Consider the following 27,478-nt stretch of genomic DNA (forward strand, 5'->3'; position numbering starts at 1 on the left):
AAGACACAGAGCCCACATTAGACAGGTTGCTCAGAAGCCAGCATCTGAGGGCCCCATTGGATATCTCATACGGTGGGATTCTCTCCTTTCCACCCCAAACCAGCCCACAGGAGATGGAGAGCCAGGAACCGGAGCTCAAAGTTCAGGGGGGCCACACTCTGGGAACAGGGTTTCTCAGGTCCTGGTCCCAGCGGTGCCTCCCGGCGCTGAGTCCTTGGGAAAGTCACTTCCACCTGGTGGCTCAGGTCCCTAAGCCACAAGTCAAGCAGTCCCTGTCCCCTCGCCCCCTGCCATTCCGCAGCTCTCCAGCTCGGCCTACAGCCCTGCCCCTCCTCAGCTTCGCCTCCCCGGCGGCGCCAGAGCCGCCATCCACCCGCCAGGAGCGCGGCGCCCGAGTCCGGGTGGGGCGGTCAGCGCCCACCCCCGGCCTCGCACCACGCCTCCAGGACGGCGAGGACGGCCGCGGGGGGCGAGCCACCTAGAAGGGGGAGCCACGCGAGGGGCCGGCCCAAGGTCACCAGTCGGGAAGGGCCGCCCGGCGCTCGCGGCGTCCCCTCCCTCCGCGCCCGCCCGGCGCTCACCGGACTTCGGGGGGTAGCGGTAGGCCGAGTTGGCCTGGATGTCGATGTCCTCCACCCCCGCGATGCGGCGGCTCAGAATGGAGCCCATGGTGCGCGGGGCGGCTCGGCGGACCGCGGCGGCGGTGTCCTGCTCACGCGGACATGGCCCGGACCAGGCCGCACGGACGCGCGTCCCCGCCGCCGCCTGGCGCCCGCCCCGCCCGGGACATGTGGCCCCGCGCCTGCGCGCTCGCCGCCGGCCCCGCCCGTCCACCCGGACGCACCGCCCCCTCCCGCCCGCAGGGGTAGAGGCCTCAGGTGCAGGCCCGGGGACCTTGCGCCTCTCTCTGCCCGCAGACTCATCGTCGCCTGGGCACCCCTTGCTTTTCTGCACTGCCCAGGGTTCGTCCCGCCTCTGCCTAGAAAGCCTGGGGGCCCCCAAGCCTACCTGGGTGGTTGGTGCTCACTGGGGAAATGCGCATCTGCTCAGGCCTTGGCCAGAACGCAAAGCATTCCTCCAACCTCAACTCCAGAATGAGTACTTTTTTTTTTTTTGTAAGCCAGGTTGGACTTGAACTTCTGGGCTCCACTGAGCCTCCTGCCTCAGCCTCCCAAGTAGCTGGGGTTTAAGGGGCATGCTGCTCGCTCAATTTAGAACGACTGCATTGAAGATACGCAACCCTAAGGAAGATAATAGACCTCTCCATTTTACACTGAGGCAGGAAGGAAGAAGAGCTGCATATAATGTGCTGAAAGCAAGTTTCCAAGAATCAAGGTCAAGATTGAAACCTGGCAGTTTGCAAGGGTTTTCTTGGCTTTTGACTTCACACGTCTGAGGGAGGCCACAAGAGCTTCATTTTTACCTATTTTTCACTTGAGGAACTGGGGTTCCAAGAAATGTTTCCCAAATCAAGCCTGCTGCGCCAAAAGCATAGCTAGGAAGGCTCAGGGCAGGAAAGGTCCCACCTGGTACAACTCACCATAGTGAATTAAACACACATTAAAACGGAGGCGCACATCTATAATCCCAGAGGCAAGAGGATCAGGGGTTCAAAGCCAGCCTCAGCAATGGCAAAGCACTAAGCAACTCAGTGAGACCCCGTCTCTAAATAAAAGTAGGGCTGGGGTTGTGGTTCAGTGGTAGAGCACTTGCCTAGCATGTGCTAGGCGAGTTGAGCTCTCTACCACTGAGCCACAACCCCAGCCCCCTGAAAAAATGTTTTTAAAAATTTAAATATCCTATAGCTTCCCAGGGACCAGAATCCACCATCCAGTGATCCTTACTATCAGGGGTTTCTTGCAAAGTCAAATTAATGACTAGAAAAGTTCAGGTTTTGGGGTTGCCTGATTAAGTCTTCCTATTTATTAAGTCTTCCTATTACATTCACTGAACACTTAATCTGTGCCAGGCATCATACTGGGGGCTTTATGCATATTAGCTCTTTTAATTCTCTGATGTCAGTTCTATTTTCTTTCTTTTGTCGGTGGCAGTATTGGGGATTAAACCCATGGGTGTTCTAACACTGAGCTACAAACCCAACCATTTTAATAATTTTTTTTTTGTACCAGGGATTAAATCCAGGAGTGTTAACCATTGAGGCACATCCCAACCCTTTTTATTTTTATTATTACTTTTTTTTTCTATTGGGGATTGAACTCAGAAGTACTCAACCACTGAACCACATACCCATCCATTTTTTGTATTTAGAGACAGGGTCTCACTGAGTTGCTTAGCTCCTCACTTGTGCTGAGGCTGGCTTTGAACTTGCGATTCCCCTGTCTCAGCCTCCTGGGCCGCTGGGATTACAGGCATGTGCCAGCATGATCAGCATAAATTCTATTTTTATTCCCAATTTACAGAACAGAAACAGAAGGCTTGGAGAAGTGCCCTATTCTGGTTGCACAGTAAGTAAGTGGTAAAGCTGGAATTTGCCCTTACCTTGGCACTCTCCTGCTTTCCCAGATAGTAATTCCCCAGTGTGCAGATTTCAAACTTCATGTCCCTGAAGGATGAGCCTGAAGACATTCCCACCTGGTGTGGTCTTTCTTCCCTTATTTTATTTCCACTGAATCACATAACACACTTATACAGGCACACACACATATATCAGCTATGCACTTAATTTATTGCCCTACCTGGTTGCAGAAAGGGAGGGAGAGAGTCCCTAAGACCCTACTGTTTCCACTGAAAAACAGCTCTAAGAGCACACCACGGTAGGCCTTTCATTGTCTGGATGGCTTTTTTTTTTTTTCTTGTATTAGGAATTAAGCGCAGGGACACTTCACTGAGCTATATCCCAGCACTTTTTTTTTTTTTTTTTTTGAGACAGGGTTCCACTAGTTACCAGGCTGGCCTCAAATTTAGGATCATCTTGAAAGTTCAAGGACAGCCTCAGCAACTTAGCAAGGCCTTCAGTAATTTGGTGAGACAGTCTCAAAACAAAAAATAAAAAGGGCTGGGCAGTGGTAAAGAGCCCCTGGTTCAATTCCCAGTACTTAAAAAAAAAAAAAAAAAAAGGTGATCATTGTGCCTCAGCCTCCCAAATCACTGGGATTACAGGTATGTGCACCAAGCCCCGCCAGCTGGACTTTCTTAAACATTCTCAGAGCTTTGGACTCAAGAAGGCCCCTTCAGCAATATTTTTCGGTGCTTATTCACGCCCAGCAGGGAAACAGGTTCTTCCTGATTTGGACCAAGCTCCACTATCAACATCTTGGGTGACTCATTTATTTATTCAACAAATATTTATCATTGCAGCTACTATATGTCAGGTGATGAACCAGGTGACAGGGATCAAATGTTAGATCATGCTAGACAAGGAGTCTGCACACTAGTAAGGAAAACACACCTCCATTAACTGGCCATGTGAACTTGAGAATGCTGGCAAGGTCCTCAACCTCCTTGGCCCTCAGGTAAGATAAGGGTGGTGCTGCAATGGCTTCTCTCGGCCTCCCCCCATCTCCTGGCCCCAGCTGTCAGGTCCTATCCCAGCCTGCTAAGAAATCCAAAGTCCACCCTCCAGCAGACTGATCCTGGCTGAAAACAGGGTTGTTTTCTCCTTCTTTGCTACCCCTGGGGAAAAAAAGCTGGCTGAGGTGGAGCATAGTGGCCATTAGGGTGACCTTCACCCTAACCAGCCTCATCAGATCAACCCCTGCAAGGAGGATGCCCTGGGAGAGCTCCTCTGGGCTGGAGAAGCCTGGCCAGGTTACCTGAGTGGTACTAGATGGGGTGGGGGTAGAGTACTTCCTGCTTCCCTGAGCAAGGACCCCAGTGGGCCCTGCCAAGATGGTATTCATTTTCCTTTGCCAGAAATACACCCTGCTGGTCCACTGGGGGCCCAGTCTTCTCCCCTGGTTCTGAATGCTTCAGTGTAGGCTAGATTCCAGTCACAGTTTCCCAATCTACAAAATGGGCTTGAGCTCCCCAGAGTGATCTAGATAGAGGCAAAGAGGTGAGTGCCAGAATTCCCATAGCCAAGCCCTGCCCTGAGCCCCACAGCATGAATCCCCTATAACAGAAGTGGGAGAACTCAGAGCTTTACAAAAGAGGAACCAGAAGCCAGAGTAGGCAGCGCCTCAGGACTGACATCCAGCTGTCTGGCTCCCTAACCCACCCACCTTCCACCATACTCTGTTGCAGTCCCCATGGCAACAGTGGTAGTGGGAATCAACACTCAAAGCTGTCTCTTACTGTGTGCCTACCCTGTGCTAGGTGCTTTGCCCACATTAATTCATGAATATGATGTTTCACAGAGCTAAAGGGCAATTCTCAGCAAGAGCAAAAATATCCTGGCACCATCAGGGTTTGCAAAAACCGATGGTCCCTGAGTGATCCCTACATAGCAGAAAAGATGCCAAAACCCCATTTCCTGTGGACAGATAGTTCTGCCAGGACTAAGGTGTTTGTATAGGGAAGGGGGACATTAAGTGTCCTCTCCCTCCCCATGGGCCTAGCTCCTAGCTCCAGCCCTCAGAAGTCTGACTCATTTCCCTCCCCAGCCCTCTGAGCTATCCTGATGCACCAGCCTCACCCACTTCCCTTCCCCTTTCAGGCCCTGTCCACCAGTCCTCCAAGTAGGGCTCCCCAAGAATACTGCAGGCTGGTCCTCCATTTCCCAGAAATCGTCTAATTGGGACTGAACCTCTCAGCCACCTTTGGTCCCCATACTGTCACAACCACAGTGTTCCTAATTCTGAACAAAGGATCAGATCAGTGGCCCTTAGCCCACACCCAGGGCCTGTGCTTGCCTCCTTAGGGACTCTCCATACTAGCAGTGATGCTCTCGTCCGCGAGACTTGAACTTTGAACCTAGGCTCCCCTCCCCGCTAGCCGTCCGCCTGGTTTGGCTCTCCTTGGAGCTCTGGTTCTCAAGGGCCCGGCAAACAGTGGCTCAAGAAAATAAAGTGGGGCCAGGGAGCCCAAGGAACCGAGCCAAGGTCACTTGGAGCGAGGTGACGGAGAAAGACCTCGGCCGCAGCCTCTCGCCGCCCGCGACCCTGACAGCCCAGAGCCGGCGCAGCAGGCTCTCCCACCGGCGACCGGAAGCGCCATGTGAGGAGCTGTAAACACAGCCCGCAACGCCCCACCCCCGCTCCTAGCCCCGCCCCACGGCCACGTGACGCACCCCGCCCGCCCCCGCCGCCGCCTCATTGGGTGGCCAGCTTTGTTTACCTTATATGGCCAGGTCCTAACACCCCACGGCGGCCTATTGGTAGAGGCGAGGCCTCACTCAGCTGACGTCACTCAGGACGGAAAGATGCAAATAAACCGGAGCATTATGGGAATGGAAGTCCCAGGCCACTCCGGAACTGTCTCCGCGTGGTCCTGGCGCCGGTCCGTCTTTGCACTGAGGATCAGGTTTTGCATGGTAAAGCGGGATACTGCAGGGATGGGGACCCCGAAGCGACAGGGGACGTCCCCCTCGCCAGCCTCTAATGGGCGCCGTCACTTCCCTAGGTGCTCCTCGACTGTGGCGAGCCGAAAGCCAGGCTGCGGAGGGCGGTGCGGGAGTGTGCTGCGAACCTCGGAAGGCTTCCTGGAGGCGGCGACTTCAAGCAGAGTCTTGCAGGGCAGACTGGCTAACCGAAGGATGTTTGTTGTGTACCAGTTTTCGGGGCCTTGCAGCCTAATACAGTGAATTCTGCCCCTGAGCCCCCCTAACACGGGCACATGAGCCACAGCGAGGTGCCCGAGCCCCGTGGTGGGCGTCCGCGCCCCCGCACACACCTGGGACCTAGTCCCCCGACCCTGCATCCCGCCCCCAGCGGGGCGCGGGCGTGCGCACCGTAGGCGCTCGGCGTCCACGCGCCCTCCCCGGCCCGGCCGCCCGACCGGCGGCGGGGGCGGCGCGGACTACAGGTCCCAGCATGCCCCGCTGGCCGCCGGCCGCGAGGCGGTGAGTCAGAGCGCACGGTAAATATTTGTATTAGCCGAGCCGGCTCGCTAATGGTGGACGCGTGAGGCGGAGGCGCGAGCGGCGCAGGGAGGCCGGAGCGGGCAGCGCGGCGGCGCCATGTCCGTGAACATGGACGAGCTCAAGCACCAGGTCATGATCAACCAGTTCGTGCTGACGGCGGGCTGCGCGGCCGACCAGGCGAAGCAGCTGCTGCAGGCGGCCCACTGGCAGTTCGAGGTGCGCGGGGCGGCGCGGGCGGACACGTGCCGGAGTGCGCTCGCCAGACTGCGCCGCGGCTTCCCCGAGGGTCCGGCCCCGGCCGGGCCTCGCCGCCGGCGGCTCGGACGGGGACCCCCCCTTTGTCCGAGTAACGGCCGAGGGCGGGGCCCGGGCGGGTGACCGGAAGGAGGACGCCCCGGGCCTGGCCGAGCGGGCCGAAGGGCGGAGCCGTCCGGAGCGAGCGGGCGGCCGGCCGAGGGTCGGTGTGCCCGGTGGGCAGCCTGGCGCGGGTGCGTACACGTACATGTGCATCTGTGTTTACGCACGCACCGCGCCTCGGCGTCAGCGGGGCTGTCAGCGGGGCACCTCGAAGGTTGTGGGCTTGTGGGCACTGTGCCGGCGCGCGTCCCGTCGGCTGCAGCTGTGTCTGAGCGCGTGTGCCGTGTGCCCACTGTGTACGCTGGCAGATGGGCCCAGCACCGCGCGCATTGCGGTGTGCGGAACCCCACACTATAGCGTGGGGATGTGTATCTGTGTCCCCCGTTGCAGAGGTGTGCGGGTGGGCGGTCGCTGCGTGGGGGTCCAGATGCCCTTGGTGCTGGCAAGGAAACTCTACCTGGGCGGCCTCTCCGGGGATGGTGTGTTCCCTGGATCTCAGGCTAGCTAGCAGGAGGACCCCAGTCTGACTCCCAGTCTCCCATTTTCCCGCTAACCTGGAGTGTAATAGTGCCCCCCACCCACAGCTGTTTGTATTGCCAAGAGGCCACCTCATCTCCCAACTCAACAGTCCCCTGAATCACCCCTTGGTGGCATCTAGGATGAGGCCAGAGAACCTGGAGCTGTGCCCCTCAGCCATTCTACTAGTGTCTGCCAGGCAATGGCCCAAGAACCAGTTTTTTCCCTATGGGAGCCACCTAGGGGAAGGTGCTTGAGCTTCCAGGAAGAACCAAGAACCCCTAGAGTGACGCTCAGCTGCTTTCGGGTGCAGTGGGGATCAGAATGACCCCATCTTGGGACAGTCTGTCAAGGTAGTGGCCCATCCACTCAGATGAATTTACTTGCCTCCTTTCTCTAAGAGACTTCTGGGTCATTGTTCCTGTGATGGCCTCAGGAGAGGGGAGGCTGCTCTCTGCAGCCTCAGTTTCTAAACCTGTCTCTGAGGGGAGCAGTGAGAGTCAGCCTCTAATGCCTGAATGGCCAGATCTGCCCTTTAGTCCCTTGGGGACACTCCACACCTCTCCAACAACCCTAATCAGCCCTGATGTCTCTAGGGCTGGATGTGGCAAAACTTGCAAAACCACATTCATGGCAGTTTGTGGAGTCCCGTGTCTACATGCAGGGCTCTCTCCCTGTCTGAGCTGGGCAGGCAGGTGTCCTGTGGGAACTGGGCCCTGTGTGCAGGCTGCTCAGCTTATCCCTTTGTGCCTAGCACCCAGGCTGCATCCCTCAGATAGCACAGGGTGGACTGAAAATGTAGTTCTGAAGATTGTAGTGTCTGGGGAAGAGGGGCAGGAACATCCTGCAGACTATAGGGGCTGAGGGATAGAAGTCCTGTGCCCTTGGCTCCCTGAGTCTGTTCCACTATCTGTAAAATGGGGGACACTAGGTAAGTCAGTGGGCTGCGAACCTCCAGTCTCAAGTCTCTGGCCAGGAGTGAGGGCTCCTCATAGTTAGCCCATCCCCTCCATGCCTGCCTCTCACCTGGCTGATGGCATACAACAGGACCAGGCAGTGTTTCTGGGTCACATTCTTGATTCAAGTGCTAATGGGGGCAGAGGCTGCAGGGGGAGGGGGAACTCTGTTTAGCTAGGCAGATGTTTCTCAATGGAGGACTCACACTGTGGCCTTTGGAGGACAGAGTTGGCTATGTCCCCTGGGCTGGGGGGAGCAGCCACTGCTGCTAGAGGGTCTTGGCACCAGGGGAGGTGCTTAGAGACCAGCTCCCATGCCTGAGTTCCTACATACTCTGGGTTTGGGAACCCAGAGTAGGATGTCTCCAGCAGGAAATTCTTAGAATAATTTAAATTTTCTTAAAAAAGAAGCAGCAGCAGCAGCCCCTGAGGGCAAGCCCTGGGAGCAAGGCTGGGTTTCTGGGTCTGTTGGGCAGAGGAGGGGCCAGGAAGTCAAGCTGGCATTGGGCAGCTTAGGCTGGGTGGCAATGGCTCCAGGGCCCAGCTTGGGATGTAGCAGGGCTCCTAGGATCCCTCACATGCTTGACAGGCCCCCACACCCAGCACAGCAAGAGCAGTGCCTTGGTTTCCTGCAGGATCCTGAGGCAGAACACGTCACCGGACCTCCAGAGGAGCTGAGCTGGTCCCTGTAAGGGTTGCTTCCACCTCCTTTGCCACTGCCCTCCTCATCCAGTCCCAAAGACTGCCTGGAGCCTCAGGCCTGGGCCCAAACCGCACCTCTGCTTTTTGACAATCAAATGACCCTGAATGGGTCACTTCATCCTCAGTTTCCTTTTCTATAAAATGATTGATTCCAGTCTCAGTCTCTGGAGTTGATACGTGCCCCATTTTGATGGACCCATACTCCGAGGGGCCGTGTTTGGTGTGATAACCGTGTGGAGTACCATACCAGGCGCCAACAGGTGGCCTGGGAGTGCATTTGTCTTGGGAGCTATCTCAGTCCCTTGGTGGGTTCACCTACTGGCCACCTTGAGGACATTTCTTAGGAGGCACAAGTGAAAGTGTAAAACACATGTTCCTATCAAGTTCCAGTGATCTTAGGTAGTCATGCTGCAGGAGGGGAACCTGGGTACCAGCTAGTCCAGTCTCTGCTGATACAGATGGAGCAGCTGAGGCCCAGATAGGGGCGGGGCCACATGGTCAGTCAGAGGTGGAGCTGGGCCAAGAAGCAGATCTCCACCCTCCAGGGTTCAACACCTTCTTCGAGATTCCCTAGTTCCCACATGAGAAAATGGGCTCAGAGAAAAGTAGGGACTTACCGCCCTAAAGGTGGTGACAGAGCCAGGCTAGGATCTCCTGAATCAGAGACAGGGGACTGCATGGGCTAGTTAGGGTCATGCAGCCTTTCCCCAGGAGACAAGGCAAAGCCCAGTGACAGTGTCAGGAATGTGTGTGTGGGGGGGTGCTCTGCAAGCAGGAAGCACTTGGCAGGGGTAGGCATTGTTGCTAGAGTGTACACTGCTCACCTGACCTGCCCTGGGTTCCATGGCACCTTGGGCAGTGGAAGGATTGAGTGGTAACAGGTGCACTGCTGGTCCTTAGCCATTTCAACTGACCCTGTCCTAATAGAAGGTCAGGCCAGGATCACACAAAGCCCCAGAGGACCCTGGGAACAGGAACAGCCATGGGGCTGGGCAGGGTCCTAGAGGATAAGCACAGCCTTTTCTTCCTGCAGACAGCCCTCAGCGCCTTTTTCCAGGAGACCAACATACCCTACAGCCACCACCATCACCAGATGGTAAGTGTCCCCTGGAGACCCAAAGGTGGCCAGGCTGGGGATTCTCAGTCCTGCGCAGGGAAGGAGGAGGCTGAACCGGTTGAGTATATGAGCATCCCACCAGGGGCATGCAGTGGAGGAGGGCTGTGCATAGGGCTCTGGGCAGCCTGGGTTCAGTGGGACCTGGGGCACACCAGCCCTTGGAGGTTGGTGCTACTCACCCTACAGCCTCCCAGGGATGCCAGGCCAATCAAGGGTGCTGGGCAAGCTTCATGACCCCTGAGCCAGCAGGCACCATGCCTGGTGATATGGATCTACTGCACAGGCCTGTCCATGGGGTGGGTCAGGTCGGGGTGCTGCACCTGGGAAGGGACACAGGAACTTCCTGACAGGAGCTGGGCCCTCATTTCTCCCTCTCTCCTTTCTTCCCCCACAGATGTGCACTCCTGCCAACACCCCTGCCACACCCCCCAACTTCCCCGACGCCCTCGCCATGTTCTCCCGTCTCAAGGCTTCTGAGAGCTTCCACGGAGGCAGCAGCGGGAGCCCAATGGCCACGACAGCCACCTCGCCCCCACCACACCTCCCCCATGCCGCCACGGGCAGCTTTGCAGCACCCAGCTGGCCGACTGCAGCCTCACCCCCCGGAGGCCCACAGCACCACCAGCCACAGCCACCCCTGTGGACTCCGGCACCCCCTTCCCCGCCTTCAGACTGGCCACCCCTGGCCCCCCAACAGGCTGCCTCAGAACCCAGGGCTCACCCTGCCATGGAGGCAGAGAGATAAGGGAGGCCCCTCCCCCCTCCCGGAGGCCAGGACCCCGTGGGGCGGGGGAGAGGACGTCTCCGTGGGCCCCCTTGACCCCTTCTCTGTCTGCGCCCCTGTGCCCCAGAGCCCTGGAGGGGGTGACAGGACTCTAGCCAGGTGGGTGTGTGTCGTGCCAGCAGGCACAGCTGCACTCATGCGAGTTCACGGAGCACAGGCACACAGCCCCCAGCTCGCATGGACTTGGCTCAAGAGTGACTTAGGCGCCTGACGGACGGCACCTTGGAGACCAACAGGCCTTCCCATGAGGACTCACCCACCCTCCCCTGACCCAGCCCAGGGGTGCTCCAGGCAGTCACCCAGTGGAGACATGGCCAGCTCCTGACTTGGCGCTCCGCGGGGCTGGCAGGCCTAGGTCCCTACACTTGGGAATGCAGAGCCTTCTCCGCATGTGCGTGTGTAGCTGTGTCTGTATTTATATGTTTGTCACTCTTTAAAAAGCAACCTAGATTACGGGGCAGCTGGACTTTGCATGTTAGAGTAAGCCCCTTGCCCACCACCCTTCCCCTCAGGGCCTTGCCTCTCACCCCAGCCCCTTGTCAGCCAGCATTGCTCTTTCCTGCAGAGAAAAGGATTATGGGAAACTCCAGGACTCCTCCCACTATCCCCAGCGCCTGCCTGCTGGGGCTGCCTGCATGCCTCCCCCAGAGCCCAGGGGTACCTGATTCCTATCTCCTTTCCCCATTTTAACAGAAGAGAAGAAAATTCCAAACCACCCCAGGCTTTGTGGTCTTGCCTTGTGCCCTAGGCTTTGCTGCCAGCTTGCTCTGGATAAGAATGCCTAGCAGTGTCCAGGCCACTCCAGTCTCACCCAGCTCCACACTGCTGCCTATCACTGTCTTCGTTCAGAACCTGTCCTGGAATCTTCCTACCCACCCAAGGCTTTTCCCATGAAGTTAGTTTTCTGGCTTGTGATTCCAGAATACCACCCCTCTTCCTGCTTAGGACAGATCTCAACCCCCAGTTTTGAGTGAGCAGGACTAATGACTGCTTCCCTCTTCCTGGGCTTCACATAGGACTTTTCTTGGATCCTCTGAGTTCAGCCTCACAGCACAGCTAGTGGGGTAGCCCACTGGCCCCAGTCCACCTGGGAAACCTGGGTATGGAGGAGGGAAGGGGAGTCCACTCTGCAGTTTTTCCACTCTGGGATGGAAGAAATTCTCAGTCCCCCACAAGTGGTAGGAAAATGCTTTGCAGAGTGAGTTTGTGTTTTGGATCATCTGCCATGTGGGTAAGGGCATGGGCCCTTCCCAGGGCAGACTGCTGGGTGGCTCTAAGGGTCAGCTATGCATAAGATAGCACACAGTCTAGATTCTGCACAGTTGGATGCTGGGTAGCATTTTTAAAAAGTAACCAATGGCCCCTAGGGGACCAAAGTAGGCCCCAGATTAACAGCATCACTCAGTCCCCAGCTCAGAGCCTCTGGTACCAAAAGCAACACCAAAGTGTCAGATGCCCTACATATCTTTACTAAATGCTGGAGTTTGGGGTGTCATTCAGAACCCATGTCTGCCCTTGGGGCCACTGTGGGCTGGGCCTGGAGGTCTCAGGTAGTCATTTTGAAGGCAGAAGGAACTTGGAAGCTCCTGTAGATCTGGCCTTTCCAACGCTGCCATTGTTGACATCGGGAACTGGACTGCTGTCCCCTGTAGTATGGGTGTCCTCTACATCGAGATATCAAGTAGCATCCCAGAAGCCTACCCTAGAAACAGTAGCACCACCAGTTGTGACAATCAAAAATATCTACTGATATCTGCTTTGGGAGAAGTCACCCCAGTGGAGGGCTCCTATCTAATCCTGCGGTTTGCACACCTGGCTGCCCTTCTATATCAGAATTTGGGGAGAAGACCCCCAGTGGATACCTGTGATCCATCTGCCTAAACTAATGCCACTCACGTTACACTTCAAAAAAGTGAGCTTTATGGTGTGCCAGTTATGCCAGCAAAGCTGTTACTAAAAATAAAAGCACTCCTAGAGGATTCTGATGCAGCTGCCCCTCACGTGGTACAGCTACCACCTCCTGCTTCCCAAACCTGCAGACCAAGAAGGCCCCTGAGTGCTTGTCAGTCATGCTTGAGGCAGCTGCTTCAGAGGAGAGGCCTAGACTGACAGTTAAGTGTCCTAGGAAAGGAGGGGTCTTTGGGCAGAGTAGGCTGGAACAGGGCCTGGGAATCTGTTTCCCAATGGATGCCAAAGCTGTGTTGGGTATGCTTTCAGGCCCTGGCCTGAGCATCCTGTAGACAAGGGAGGGGCTGCAAGAGTGGTCCAGGACTAGCAGGGTGGCCCACAAAGACACCACATGCCTCACAACTCGAGTGTGACAACATGGGACCTTCTGCAGCTTAATTCAAACCTGAAGCTGAAAAGCAAAACAGACCAGCGACGACACATGTTCAAAAGGAAGATGGCTAAAAAGCTAAGGAGCTGAAGTTTCAGGACAGACTCCAAATTCTAGGCCTCCCTCAGCTGTGCTTCATAGCAGCACTGGGAGCTTCCTGAACAGCAGGAAAATCGCCTTGTTACTTAGAAGGCCAGTGCATCTGAGCTGATCATGCCCTGTTCGCCACTGGGCTGGTGCTCCAAACGACTTACGACTGTCTCCAAAATTCCACTCTGAAAGTACGCTACTGTGCTGGGTGTGGTGGTGCACACTTGTAATCCCAGAGCCTCTGGAGGCTGAGGTAAGAGGATCACAAGTTCGAGGGCAGCCTTAGCAACTTAGCAAGACCCATCTCAAAAAATAAAAAGGGCTGGGGATGTAACTCAGTGGTAAAGAGCCTCTGGGTTCAATCCCTGGTACCAAAAAATTAAGAAATAAATCAAAACCATCATTGCTATCCATGACTCTGCTCAAAAACAATGTGCTTCAGGCTCTTCATGCCTTGATTCCCAGAGAGGAAGGGCAGCACGTGGGAACCAAAGCCTGCACGCGGGTGTTGAGCAGTGGCTGCTGCCTTTGGGTCTGCTTTGGGCAAGGGCACATCTCGGGGCTCACAAACCCTCAGCCCTGCCGGGTGCCGGTGTGGCCTGTGCAGTACCGCACACGTTGCAAGGCATTTGCCAACTTTTTAAATTGTGATAAGCCTGCCTTTTGACGTATCCTGGAAAACTGGAATGTATGGCCCAAATTCCCTCAAGGCCACAAGTGGCTGGTATTGACCACATGCTGGGACACAGCCTGGCCCACCTCTGCTGGCCAGCCCCTGTACTGCCTTGAAATCTGCTGGACTCAACAGGAGCTTGCTTTTCACCATGAGCAGCTGCAGAAATAAACATCCCTGCTCCATGGGGAGGGCCTGGCAGATGAGCAAGACACTGAGCTGTCTTCTGCTGTGGGCAGGCTCCTCCTCTGACAGCTTCAAAGACAGAAGGGCTTCTTGTGCTGCGAGAGTCCTGGACACCAGGTCACACCCAGGTCTGCTGGGTGTCCCTAGGGTCTCTCCAGTGGCCCCACCAGGGCTGTCTGAGAACACACAGCAGCCAGCCCATAGAACCACACTGTCCCACTGACTGCCACCCTGCAGGTCTCAGAGGGGCTCTGCCCGGCATCGCTCCCCAGCCAAGGACAGATGAGTCCTTTGACTTGGATCTACCTCCCTGGGTGGGAGGCCGCTGGGCTTGGCCAAGATGGCATCTGTGTGCAAGGCTGTTTGTAACTCCTGCGGTCAGAAAGGGTTTCTCTCTAGGCTGGTAGCCACAGCTTATACTTGGGTAATATGTATATTTCAGATGAGCCTTAAAAGAACTCAGCTGTTTGGGGGAGGACAGTCGTGGCTCTCCTTTTTGCCAAGGCCTTGTCAGTGGCACACCACGTGGTACCGGGCGCCTGTGGGCAAAATCCTGCTCTGCCCTTAGGAGCCATTTCTGAGCTGGGGCCACAGCTCCCCTAGCTGCAGTGGAGAAGGATGAGAGCTGAGCCCCCCACTGCCCCTGACAGTACCCAGGAGATGTGGCCTCTTGGGCAAGGGCCAGAGAGTTAGGGCCTCATCCTATGAGCCTGGGCCTGTTGAGACCCTTGGTCTGCCCCCATACAGTTGAGGCAGCTCAGAGCATGTGGTCACTGTGGTAATTTGGCAAAGGATGAAGGTTTGTTTCGAGTCTCTGCTGACACTCAGCCTGGGTGGCTGTGGGCAAGGGCGCTGGGAGGCTGAGCCCTGGTGGCCACTAGAGAAGGGACCAGCAAGTCCCACCCATGGAGAGAAGGCAAGGCTACTCTCTGCAGAGAGCACCCAGCCAGTCCCCTCATCTATGGTCAGAAAGATGGAAGATTTTATTCTGGGAAGAAGTTGCCAAAATACTCATCTGTGACATGGAGGTGGGGCTGGGGCTGTGCGAACCAGTGGCCCCCGAAGTGGCTTGGAGAGGTGAGTCACTGGGGTTCGGCGGAGCTTGGCCTCATTTGAACACAGTCCTTGGAAAAAGAAACAACCAGTCAGGCCAGGGGTGGTCTCAGGTGAGTAGCTGGTGAGGGGAATGGGGACCAGTAGGAATGGTCAGGCATGCTGAGTCCCCAGGCACTGATGGCCTCCCAGGCCAGGGGCTCCCCCTCCACACCACTTCCTGGCAGAGCCTGGAGCCCAGCCCTTGGTCCTCCCCAGGACCCTCCCCTCTCCAGCTCACTGCTGGACAGTTCTCCCTGCCAGCCCCCAGGTCCAAGATTCTAGTGAACACTGGGGTGGGGCTGAGATCTCGCCCCAAACCTGTATAGAGTTGTTTTCATCACTAAAATGGAACAGAGCAGTCAGCAGTAGCAACAGGAAGGAGGAAAAACAGCAGAGGCGTGAAAAAGGCAAGGGAGAGCAAGACAGGAGAGGGGAAGGGAGGGGCGGGAACCTCCAAAAGGAGCAGGCCAGGTGGAGCCCGGGGCAGGGGGCAGGGGGTGATCCCTGGCTCTGTGTTCTGAGGCTGGTCTCTAAATTGCCAGTGAGAGCTTGTGACCTCCTGGTTTGCTTTTCCCACCAGATGCATGGTCTGTGAGCAAGGGAAGCTGCTAGACTCAAAACAGGCCTGTGGTGCTCGGCCCGGAAGGGATGGTGCAATCCTGGAATACCCTAGGAGCGTTGCACCCATTTCCTCGTGGATCAGCTAAGAAGTAAACAGAAACAATCCAATTCATGACAGCAGTTACCAACATGAAAGAAAAAGATGCACACGGTCAAATTTGGTTCCCATGGGAAACTGGACTTAGTAAAAATAATGGCCCCCAAGCAAGGTGGGCAAAAGCAGGAGCTGTTGTGGGAACTGCTTCTGATGGCATCCTTCAGAAGAATAAAAAGGCAAGGGATCAGGGGCCGGGGTTGTGGCTCAGTGGCAGAGCACTTGCTAGCATGTGTGAAGCACTGGGTTCGATCCTTGGCACCACATAAAAATAGAAATAAATTTTTAAAAAAAGGCTTTATTCAAAAAAAAAAAAAGAAGAAGAAGAAAGAAAATAATTTTTTAAAAAGGAAAGGGATTATTTTAAAACCATTTTAACTGTTGTATTCAAAATTGGTCAGGGAATTCAAGTGGCTTAGTGGCAAATTCACTTGAAAGCCACGTTTTTTGTGAAGCGATAAGGCTGTGTTGGAGAAGAAGTTTGGGTTGTTTGTATTTATATGTAGAGTTAAAATAGTTACTTAATCAACATGGGGGGTCCCCTGTGCAGACCTGTTTGGTTTGCCCAGGGGACGTTTCCTGGACCAGCTCCAGGGCCCCGGGTCTCACCCGGGGGAGTAGATGGGACCTGAGACTTGTGGGGACACAGGAAGGGTAGGGGCTCACGGGTTGACAGGCTCCTCCATAGGCTGCTTGCTGGTTCGGGACTCAGGGCGCAGAGACCTCAAGTGTCTGGTAGGCTCTGGGGCCTGCTGGGGGTTCCGCAGAGGGGGGAACAGCGGCGGCAGCAGTGGCAGAGGTGGCAAGGATGGCGGTTGAGCCAGCGTCACGGAGGGAGAGCCAGGGGTGGCTGAGCAGGCTCCAGGGCGGGGACCCAAGGCTGCAGGGAGCAGGATAAAACCCAAGAAATTCCTGGGAGCAACTGGCCTGATGGGGTCCACCCCACTGGAGGGAAGAACAGCCGAATCTGGAGGTGCTCTGTGGGCCATGTCAGGGCTGGTTACTGTGGCCTCCCCTGGCCCTGGGCACCTAAACTTCCCAGGTGAAGTGACAAAAGATACAGGACTCTGGAAATGGGCACTAGAGTAGGGCAGAGCACCCAGGAGGACATGGAGCTTGGTGTCTGGGGGTTGGGCTCAGGTCGCTGAGGTTCAGCTCCCTCCTCTTGAAATGGACTAATAGAGCAGGACGTGGCCGTGAGCTGTACTGGGACTGCAGTGTGTGCCACTGTCTGATCTTTCCATGTCCCTGCTCAGCAGCCAGGCACTGTGTTGCATGGCCATGCTTCCAGCAACATGGGAGGCTGAGGCAGGAGGATCACAAGTTTGAAGCCAGCTTGGGCAATTTAGTAAGACCCAGTACCCAAAAAATAAAGACCACCAGGACCACCCCCCTGAGCTGGGTAAGAACTAGATGAGACAAGAAGGGAGAAAGAGCTTCATAAGCTGTCAATGCCCCTCGGCTGCTGATACACAGTGACACCAGTCAGGGGAGCACAGGGCTCAGCTCCTCCCAACCTGGCTCCTAGGCTGCAGTCCAACAGGCCCAGGGCAGTAAGTGGGCTCCTGTGTCCCACCCCTGCAGCCAGTGGACACCTGGGGATGGACACCTGGCCTAGGCTTCTGTGATGATGCCCAGGGCCTACAAGCTCCCCTGAGGATGGAGCAGGAGCCCAGGATAGCTGCAGGCACATTTCCCTGGCCAGGGAGCAAAGTGCTGGGTGGGGGCTGCTACAGGGGTCTTCCTGGGGCCCAGGTGTGGGTGAGCAGGCTGCCTGAATCTTGACAGAGCAGGTGAGAGATGGATGAGGTGGGACAGAGCAAGCCTTGGGCTGGGGGTGAGGGTAACGGGCAGTGAGTGGAGGGACCCGAGACCTGGCAGAACCCCAGGTGGGATGGGAGGGTTGGGGGAGGTACTCACGGGGGCAGTTGGTACCAAATAAGTCACTGGAGCGCACAGGAGCATACAGGTTTCTAGCTGGGGGACAAGGAACCTTGACAGCTGAGAAGAAAGGACCAGAACAGGTAGGCGTCTTCCAGAGCTCTGGCCTCGCATCAGGCTCAACCTAACCCAGCCCTGCCTCCCCGGCTCCTCCAACCCTCCTGTCCCCATGGGTGAATGTCCTTCCCTCTCTGCTTAAGTCCAGATCCTCCCAAGGCTAAGACCAGGACAGCAGACATCCCAAAGGCTTCTCCAAGCCAGGGGACATGACAATTAGTAAAAGCAATTGGCCTGGTGCAGACAAGGACTGCATGAGGTAGGCGTCTGGCAGTTCTGTTTTACACACATGCATGATAAATGTGTGCACATGCTTTTTTTTTTTTTTTTTTTTTTTTTTTTTAAGGCACAGTCTTGCTAGGTCTCCCAGGCTGGTCTTCAATCCCTGAGCTCAAGAGATCCTCCTGCCTCAGCCTCTCAAGTAACTGGGACTATAGATGTGTGCCACTGTCAGTTCTTTAGGTATTCCTGCTGGGCAGCCATGCACTAGAGTGCATGGCTATAATTAGAGCAACTTGGGAGGCTAAGGCCGGAGGATCCCAAGTTTGAGAACAGTCTCAGCAACTTAGGAAAACTCTCAAAATAAAATAAAAAGAGCTGTGATGTAGCTCCATGGTGGAGAATTTGTCTAGCATGCCCGAGGCCCTGGATTCAACCCCAGTACAATAACAACTAAAAATTTCCTGCTGGGGACAGACCCATAAAGTCCCCACCCCCATCTTGCCCCCCAACTTTTTTTCTTTTTAGGTAATTTCACACAACATAAAAATATCCCTTTAAAGCGCCCAGTGTGGTGGCATGGAGTACACTCACAGAGCTGCGCGGTGCCACCGCTATCTAGTTCCAAGACACTTTCATCACCCCAAAAGCATCCTGCACGCCATTAAGCAGTCACTCCCCACTGCCACACCAGCTCCTGGCAACCACGGTTTTCATTTTCTCCATGAATTTGCTTCTTCCAGACATTTCATGAAAATGGAGTCGTAAAACACGTGCCTGCTCCTGTCCAGCCACGAATCACTGTGACTGTGACTGGCCACCATCCTAATCCCTTCTGTGGAAAGGGGACTGTATTGCGCAGGAGTTTGAGGTGGGGAAATTATCCCAGGTTGTCCAGGTGGGCCCTGAGTGCAATCATGGGCCCAGGGCGACGGAGTTGGAGGTATGATAGCAGGCGCGGAGGCCAGTGTGGTGTGCTCTGAGGACAGAGAAGGTGGGGCCTCTACCTGGGAAAGGTGAGGGGTGGTTTCGCCCCTGGAGCCTCCAGATCTCGGACTTCCAACCTCCAGAACTAAGACAATGAATCTGCGACGGCACCCACAGAGGAGCCCGAGCCCACACGCTTTAGGAGAGTCAACCGGCCGTGACGAGGCTTCAGCTGGCGGGGGCGTCTCCCACAGAACACTCCTCCTGTCTCTGTAGCCCTGATCCTTCCACCTGGAGCCCCTTCTGACCACCTCCTGCTGCCTTCCTTCTGCACTCAGTCTGCTTCTGTGGACACTCTCTGAAGGCCCCACCTGCGGAGCAGGCCTTGCACACCTGTCTACCAACTGTGGGGCGCGCCCTGAGGATCGGATGTCCCTCTGCAAAGGCCTAGACTGAGGACTGCAGCATCACAATCAGAAAGGCCATGGGCTGGCCTTTGGAGGCCTGGGGGGCGGGGCAGATGAAGGGATGGCTGCGTAGTGGGTCCTGATGGTGGATGGGTGAAGTCTTCCGGAGCTGGGTGGCTCAGCGTGGCTAGTTTTAGGTTGGAATATGGTGTCTGTTTTGGATGACAACGTTCTTCTGTGTGAGCACATGAGTGGATCTACGTGCTGCCACAGACAGGCTTCTAGTGGACTCTCACACTAGTTTGGCTTCATCACCCAAGTGAGGCGAAATGTTGGAGCCATCCAAGTTCAAATTCTGTGTGCATTGTGGGCCTTGGGAATGAACCATCAACCAGGGAGAAGCCCCTCAGCTGCCTCTTCAGGGGTGACAGCCTTGGGGAAGGTAGATGGGGTTGAGGACAGGACCACAGATTCCATCTGTCCCAGCCCCTCCACTGAGGCTGCCCTCCCAGCAAGTGGACCTCCCCTGTGTGTAGATGAGATGCCTCACCAGGTTGCTGCAGGCAGGGGGAGGTGGGGAGGGCCCAGCTTATTAGCCACTTACGAAACCCTCAAGTCACCCTGCTTGGTGACCCCTGAAGCCCAGCCCAGCCCCTCCCATCAGAGCTGCAGTGCCTGGAGCAGCCACATCCTGCCTGGGGAGAGGACAAGGGAGGTGGTGACCTGCCTTCCTGGAAACAGGGTGTGGCCTGGAATGGTTGCCTGGTGGTCCCCAATAAGTATGTCCCCTGGAACCCAGGTACATAAGCGTATTGGAGACAGGATCTCTGCAGGCTTAATGAAGGATCCTGCAGTGAGATCATTCTGGGTTACATGGAGCCCTAAATCCAAAGGCAAGTGTCCTAAGGAAGAAGAGGAGAGCCATGGAGGATGAAAAGAAGAGGCCGACGCTGGAGTGAGGCAGCCATTCTCAAGAGACTGCAGAGCCCTGCACCGGTGCCTCTGGAGGAGCAGAGCCCGCTCCCACTGGACTTAGGGCTTGTGGCCTCCAGGACTGCGAGAATAAATGTCCACTCCTTTGAGGCACCCAGCGCTGGGAGCTGCCGCTTCCCTTCCTGGGTCTGGGGTTGAGCTCTCTACTCCACAGGGCAGTCTGGGAGGAGGAGCGTCCATGGGTAGAGTATGGACTCAACCCTGGCCGGCCCATGGGCTGTGTGTGGCTTCTACCAAGGAGCAAATTCAGAACTCTCTTCCCAGAGGGAAAATGCCCCAAAGGGGTGTGCAGAGAATGCTCCCCTCAGTATTTGAGCCGAGGTGGCCCAGGTGGGAGAGGCTGGAACTGCAGCTCTCATGCTGCAAGGGCCACAGCAACCAGGGGCAAGTGCCCGTGGGTCTGGGGCTCCTCCTGGTCTGACCCCTGCCTTTGAGATTAGGACACAGGCCTCCAGGGACTGGACCTGCTCATTCCACTACCCCACCTTTGTCTCTGCACTACAGTCTGGACCACCCTTCCCAGTTCCTGCCTGTGCTTGGCTTCTGACCACCAAATGGCTACTGAACCTGATATTCCCTCCACCTGGACTGCTCTCCTCCCTCCCCACTCCCTCACCAAGTAATGCTTTTTTCCCCTTCAGAGGTGTCAGGGCAGCTGCCCAATCCTTCGCCATCAACCAGAGTTAGCACAACTCTTCCATCACCAGTGTCTCCCTTCAGGTCAGTTTTATCTGTTTGTAACCATGGATTCTTGCCTTCCAGATATTTACTGTGGTCTGTCCCCTGCATGAGTCACCTGCAGGCAATAGCCCATCTCTTGCTCTCCACTGTTTCCCAGCATACACTGGGGACCCCATTTTTGCAAGTGACTATTATGTTTCCCAGCTAGGGATGGCAGCAGCCCTGAGCCCCACCGCCTCCCCTCAGCTACCTGGCACAGGGAGACCTGGGCAGGGGTATGCGGAGGGAGGACCTGACACCTCTCACCTGCCAACTCCTTCTCTGCCGTGGTCAAGGGTTGGGCCCCAAACTGAGTGTTCATTCGGCCTTTGTACAGAATCCCGTCCACTCCCAGGATGTCCACCTCGGCCTGTGGGAGGGTCTGCGTCACTGCTCAAGGCCTCCACCTTGCTACCCTCCCGATGCATGCAGAGGTCCTGAAGTCAGAGCACAGCCTCCCAGAGATGCCCGTGGCCTGGTGTCCAGCCCACACCTGGGCCTGGGACACCCTGACGGCCAGACTCACAGTGTCGTAGTTTAACACTTGGGGGTCCCCATAGGGGTAGAGTGTTGACAGCTCCCCTGGCTTGAACTTGAGGGTGGTGTCATTTTGGAGGCTGTCGCCCCAGTCCTGCTGAGCGCCCAGAGTGTGCAGGCCGTCCTCTTGCAGCTGCATCCGCTGGTGTTCCCTGTGCAGGGCAGGGAGTCATCAGCCCCTGGAGACCCTCTGCTCCTGGGCCTGGGCCTGGCCCGTGTCAAGGGTGTGATGGCACAGCAGGCAGGCCTGGGGCCTGGAGGGCAGTGCAGACAGGCACAGCTGGGAGGGGATAAACCAGCTCCCACATCCCCTGGGCCAAGCGCTCCTGGAGCCTGGCCCGGTTTGACAAGGCACATACTCTTGATCTGCAGCTTCACAAGTCAGGCACAGGAGGCCAGGGAACCAGATCAGGCCCTCAAGTCCCTCCTCCAGGTGTCATTCCCACAGGGCTGGGTGCCCCTAGGGCCTCCAGAGCCTAGGATGTCCAGGGGTGGGGGGAGGTGAGGCCAGGGGGCCAGCCGGTCTGTGTCAGCTCTGACACTTACTAGCCAACACCTTGGCAGTCACATAAGCTCTCTGTGCCGGTTTCCCCAACTGTGAAATGGGATGACCAGGGAGTACACCTCAGAGGCAGGGTGGGAGGGCTCCACAGGCCAGGTGGGCCACAGGGGGGCTCCTGGAGGGTCCTGATCACTGCTCTCCACCAGGAACAGGCATGTCCACCCGGCTGGCCAGGGGTTGTGAGATTTAAGGAGATACCCGCCCTCCGCCGCCACTTAGAAGCACCTAACAGTCCTGATAGAACAACATTGGCTCCTGTCCTCTGCTCAGGCCACCTCCAATCACAGAGGGTTAGCAACACCCTGAGTGTCGGCCTTTGGTCCTGGCGCTGGCGGATATGTCTTGGCAGGAGTAGGGTGGCAGACCTGCCCAGGGCCGCCCTGCAGCCTCACCTCATCATTTGGCGCTGTAGGTATTCGTAGCTGTTGGCACTGGCCGGCCGCAGCTTTGACAGCAGGCGGGCTTTGCGTATGGTGATGAGCTGCCTGTGGAGGACAAAAGTGTGCTGGTGGCTGCAGGCTCCCACCTCCTCCAGGAAAAGGAAGGAGGTGCAGTCCTGGACACGCCCACCCTCAGGGCCACGGTGCATGGGCTCTGAGGAACCCTGACAATCAGAAGACACAAACACATGAACAACAATCATGCTGGTCCTGGTACTGGAGAGGGCCTGGGCTCCACCCCTGTTCTGGTCACTAAAGTAAAAGCCAGACGAGGTAAATCCTCAGGCTGCAGATGGAGGCTTCCGGCGGCTGGGCAGGGATGGGAAGGAGACACAGTTCCATGGTGCAGGGTGGGGACTGCACAGCCTTGAAACACACCACATGCCATTTGACCCTTCCCTCACCGTGGTGAGATCTATGCCCCAGGTGTTGCCTCAATAAGGAAATAGACCACGGCAGCCTTCTTGGGCAGCTCCGCGGAGCAGACATGTGCAGAGGAGACCGGACAGCACAATAAACACCATGCCCTTCACTGTGGGCATGTTGAGTCACCACAAGACTTGTCAGTAACACACTGATTGTTGACGTTTCATAAATTATAGAAATGCAAAAGGAAGCACAGCTTTCTTCCATGTCTATGTAATTTTAAAGTTAGGATAACAACACATACTGCTTGGTATTCTCATAGAATTTATTGCCAACATTTTTCAGGTTATTAAATAATATTCCACAGCTGTGTTATCCAATACACTAGTCACTGGCCACGTGTGGTCATTTTAATGTGCATGTAAATTAATTTAAAAAAAAATTTTTAGGGGCTGGGGATGTGGCTCAAGCGGTAGCGCGCTCGCCTGGCGTGAGTGAGGCCCGGGTTCCATCCTCAGCACCACATACCAACAAAGATGTTGTGTCCGCCGAGAACTAAAAAATAAATAAATATTAAAAACTCTCTCTCTCTCCTCTCTCACTCTCTCTTAAAAAATAAAAAAAAATTTTAGTGTCGATGGACCTTTATTTATTTATTTATTTATATGCGGTGCTGAGAATTGAACCCAGTGCCTCACACCTGTGAGGCAAGCGCTCTGCCACTGAGCCACAACCCCAGCCCCTAATTAAGTTTTAATAAAATGTAAAAATCATTTTCTCATTAGCCACAGTGCCAGTGCTCAACAGCCACACGTGTCCCGTGGCTCCTGGACTGGACGGTACGGCTACCCACCATTTCCACAGTGCACAGCGCTGCACCAGACCGCGTCCCTGTACAAGGTCGTGGCTTGTGCAGGCTGACACACGTGCCTGTTTATGTGCATGGCGCTGGTCTCCAGCGTTTTTACTACTATAAATAATTCTGCAGCTAGATATCTGTGATTCGAAAGGGAAATCTTGTTGAGGCTCCACAGCTCCTCCATGAAGGAGGAGGTGGCACGGGGGTGGCAAACTCCATGGGTCCCAGGACTGGACCAGCACTGCAGGGCCCTGTCAGGTCCTGATGTCAGGACAGACTGTTGCCCGAAAGCTCCTCAAAAAGTCAACCACAGAGTAACCTTAGAGCCAGCACTTCCACTCCAAAGAACTTACACCCCAAAGCACTGAAGACAGGTGTTCCAGCAAATACACATGTACAGATGTTCACAGCAGCACTAGTCACATAGCTAAGAGGTACAACAACTGGATGTCCATCAGGAGACAAAGGGGTAAGCAAAATGTGCTCTCTCCACACAACAGCATCTCATTCAGTGATAAAAAGGAGTGAAGCGCTGGCTCATGCTGAACCTAGAGGAACTTTACACACACTCTGCTAAGTGGAAGAAGCCAGCCTCCAAGGCCATGTGTGGTCTGATTCCATTTATAGGAAACATCCAGAAAAGGCAACCCCATACAGATAGAAAGTGGATTAGTGTGGGGGCTGGGGTTGTGGCTCAGGGGCAGAGCACTCGCCTAACACTGCATAAAAATAAAGAAAGAAAGATATTGTGTCCAATTACAAAAATTAATATTATTTAAATAATTAATATTTAAAAAAGAAAGAAAGTGGATTAGTGGCTGCCAGGGGCTGGAGGGGAGGTGCAGTGGGAAGTGACTGCTAGTGTGCCAGTGGGCCTGGGGGACTAAACAGGGCCCTGGGATTGGAGGCAAGAGTTGCACTACACCGTGACTACACCAAATGCCACTGAACTCTTTGCTTTATTTATTTTTAGAGACAGGTCTCATTAAGTTGTTGAGGCTGGCCTCAAACTTGCAATTCTCCTGTCTCAGCCTCCCAAGTCTCTGGGATTACAGGCATGTGCCACTGCGCCCAACCAATTAATTTATTAATTAATAAATAATTAATAAAAATTAATTATTTATATTTAATTAATTTTTGCAGTGCTGGGGATTGAACCCAGGACCTCCCACATGCTCTAGCACTGAGCTACATCCTCACACCTTTTATTTAGAGCCAGGGGCTTGCTGAGTTGCCTAGGCTGGCAGCTTCTGCTGTCTTGGCCTTCCAAGTAGTTGGGATTACAGGAATGTGCCACCAAGGGACCACTATTCATTTTAAAATGGTTCATTTTAGGACTGGGGTAGTGCTTGGGGGTGAAGTGCTTGACTAGCATGCATGAGGTCCTGAGTTAGAGTCCCAGCACAGCAAAATAAATAAATAAATAATAAAATAATTAATTTCATATTATGCAAGTATTGGACCAGCAAGTAGAACAAAGTTGTGCTCTCGCTGACAATGATTCCTTCCGTTCTTTTTTATTTTTTCTTTCTTTTTTGGGGGGAGTGGGGTGGAGCACTGAGTCAGACCCTAGATAGAGTTGGCCAAAGAACAAGGTGAGAAGCAGTGCCCGCCATCACCAGAGAGAGGAGGAGGGGGCCGAGGATACACTCTGTTGGTAGAGAACTTGCCTCACCTCGCATGCACAAGGCCCTGGGTTCAATCCCCAGCACTACCAAGTCTAGAGAGGATGCGTGCGGCTGGAGCTCCGCAGATCCTGTCTGAGCGCGGTGCACACGGCTATGTATACAGTGGAGGCCTTTAGGGAGCACAGGGGTGCGTTTTACTTGATCTCTGCAGCACGGTGCCTGGGGCGGGCACACATGGCCTTTACCGTCCCTGGCGCGGTACTCACGGGCCGGTCATCATCTCCACTGGCCGGTCGCAGGAAATGCACTTCACCCGCTCAAACAGTTTCCTGAAAGGTAAGTGGTCGGGCATCAGGGGTGGCCAGGTCTGAGACTGAACGTGCTGTGCCTCCCGCCTGTCCAACCCTCCTCCGCTGCGAGCTGAGGGCTGCAGTCCCCTCTGACACTGGAGCCCTCTGTGGGACTGTCTGGGTGGACGGTCAGGGTGCCTGGCCCAGGCCCCAGATCTGCCCCGGCCTCCCGTGGTGCACATAGTCCCTTCCCTCTCTGAGCCTCAGTATCCTCGTTTGCAGCCAGAGGCAGCAGAGCTGCCCACTGGGGTCCCAGCCCCGACCCTGTGCCCATGGTCTGGAATCCAGGGGTGCCCGAGGCTGGCAGCCGCAGCCCTCCCGCCGCTCGCCTCCTGAAGCCCGCGGCGCTGTCGGGGTCGTAGAGCAGGCCCTCCAGCAGCAGCTTCTTGACCACTTCCCAGACCTCCTCCAGGCCCTTCTTCAGAAGGTCCAGGTCACTGTGCACCAGCTGCCAGCCCAGGGGAGAAAAGACAGATGTCAATCAGCCACACCCAGCTCCCTCGGAAAGGGATCTGCGGCAACCTGCAAACCTCCATAATGAGAATGAGAAGAAGGGGAAGACGATTCGGCTTGGGCTAAAGCCCACAGCCCTCACGGGTGCCATTGGTAGAGGGGAGCTGCAAAGTGAGCTTCCCAGAGGCCAAGGCAAAAACACCACCAGCTACCACCTCCAAACCTACTGCCTAACTGCCCATCCTCCCCATGGTCCACATGCATCTGACCTTCACATAGGCCTCACATATTTATTAAGGGTCTGACTGTGAAGTGGCTAATTCAGCCACTTTTAGTATACTCACAAAGGACCATCACCATCAGTTTTTGAATGTTTGCATCATTCCCCAAAGAAGCCCACTATTTCCTCCAAAGCCCAGGCCCTGGCAACCACTAACCTACTTTCTGCATTTATTGGATTTGCCCATTCTGGACACCTCACAAAAATATCATACAATAGTTGGCCTTTGGCGACTGGCCTCTTTCCTTTGGCAAACTATTTCAAGATTCACCCATGTTGCAGCGTGCATTAGAATTTCATTCCTTTTTTTATGGGTGAATAATATTCTACTGTACTACATTCATGCTACATGATATGAAGCATGGAATAGCATGATCAAATCTCATTTCATCATATGGATATACTTTTAAAAATTTTTTTTGTTGTAGTTAGACATTTATTTATTTATTTTTATGTGGTACTGAGGATCAAACCCAGTGCCTCGCACATGCTAGACAAGTGCTCTACCACTGAGCCACAACCCCAGCCCCTGGATATACTTTAAAAATTTTTTTTTAGTTGTAGATATACATAATGCTTTATTTTTATTTTTATTTATTTTTATGTGGTGCTGAGGATTGAACCCAGTGCTTTACATGTACCAGGCAAGTGTTCTACCACTGAGCTACAACCCAGAGGTGCTTAACCACTAAGCCACATCCCAAGCCCTTTTTATTTTTATTTTTTAAAACAAGGTCTCACCGAGTTGCTGAGGCTGGCCTGGAAGTTTCGATCCTCCTGCCTCAGCCTCCCAAGTCTCTGGGATTACAGGCGTGCACCACATGTCCAGCACTGGATATACTACATTTTGTTAATTAATTCCTCTATTGATAGACATTGGGTGTTTTCCACCTTTTGGCTATTATAATTAATGCTCCTATGAAGATTCACATGTAAACTTTCGTGTGGACATACTTTCATTTTTCTTGGGATGAAGTTCTGACCCATGCTATGACATGAATGCGCTTCAAAGACATGGTGCTAAACTAAAGAATTCAGACTCAAGAGTGAGCATACTGTGTGGTTCCCTTCACGACAAACATCCAGAACAGGTGTGTGCACGCGGGGGCCAGGGCGGGGAAGAAGGGAGTGACTGCTGAAGACCTGGGTCTCCTTTTGGAAAGAAGCGAATGTCTTAGAACCAGACTGAGGTGAGGGCAGCGCACTGTGAGCGTGAATGCCATTGCCTGG

The 27,478-nt window shown here is 54.9% G+C and overlaps 3 protein-coding genes across 5 annotated transcripts in view; 1 reads left to right on the forward strand and 2 right to left on the reverse strand.

Moving 5' to 3' along the window:
- The window catches only part of Mgrn1 (mahogunin ring finger 1), a 45,491-nt gene extending 40,168 nt beyond the window's left edge, over positions 1–5,323 (reverse strand). For 2 of the 3 annotated variants that reach the window (XM_026385502.2, XM_026385501.2), the window contains exon 1: positions 582–776. In XM_026385502.2, the coding sequence (XP_026241287.2) occupies positions 582–669 (88 nt within the window). In that variant the 5' untranslated portion in view covers positions 670–776. Of the gene's footprint in view, positions 1–581; positions 777–5,235 lie in introns of those variants that run through there. The other variant, XM_026385503.2, reaches the window with a different exon arrangement.
- Positions 5,324–6,076: 753 nt separating this feature from the next.
- Ubald1 (UBA like domain containing 1) lies at positions 6,077–15,720 on the forward strand. The gene is made up of 4 exons (XM_026385504.2): positions 6,077–6,196; positions 9,545–9,607; positions 10,023–14,776; positions 15,375–15,720. The coding sequence occupies exons 1-3, from the start codon at positions 6,077–6,079 to the stop codon at positions 10,371–10,373; spliced, it is 534 nt and encodes a 177-aa protein (XP_026241289.2). The 3' UTR covers positions 10,374–14,776; positions 15,375–15,720.
- Positions 15,721–16,055: 335 nt separating this feature from the next.
- C9H16orf96 (chromosome 9 C16orf96 homolog) overlaps positions 16,056–27,478 on the reverse strand; it is a 37,833-nt gene continuing 26,410 nt past the window's right edge. The window contains exons 14-20 of the mRNA XM_077802666.1: positions 25,845–25,963; positions 25,432–25,494; positions 22,265–22,357; positions 21,300–21,462; positions 21,041–21,143; positions 17,430–17,510; positions 16,056–16,389 (exon numbers count right to left, since the gene is read on the reverse strand). Coding sequence (XP_077658792.1) covers positions 16,172–16,389; positions 17,430–17,510; positions 21,041–21,143; positions 21,300–21,462; positions 22,265–22,357; positions 25,432–25,494; positions 25,845–25,963 — 840 coding nt within the window. The 3' untranslated portion in view covers positions 16,056–16,171. The remainder of the gene's footprint in view (positions 16,390–17,429; positions 17,511–21,040; positions 21,144–21,299; positions 21,463–22,264; positions 22,358–25,431; positions 25,495–25,844; positions 25,964–27,478) is intronic.

The sequence above is a fragment of the Urocitellus parryii genome, chromosome 9 (genome assembly GCF_045843805.1).
Source record: "Urocitellus parryii isolate mUroPar1 chromosome 9, mUroPar1.hap1, whole genome shotgun sequence".
Classification (NCBI taxonomy): Eukaryota; Metazoa; Chordata; class Mammalia; order Rodentia; family Sciuridae; genus Urocitellus; species Urocitellus parryii.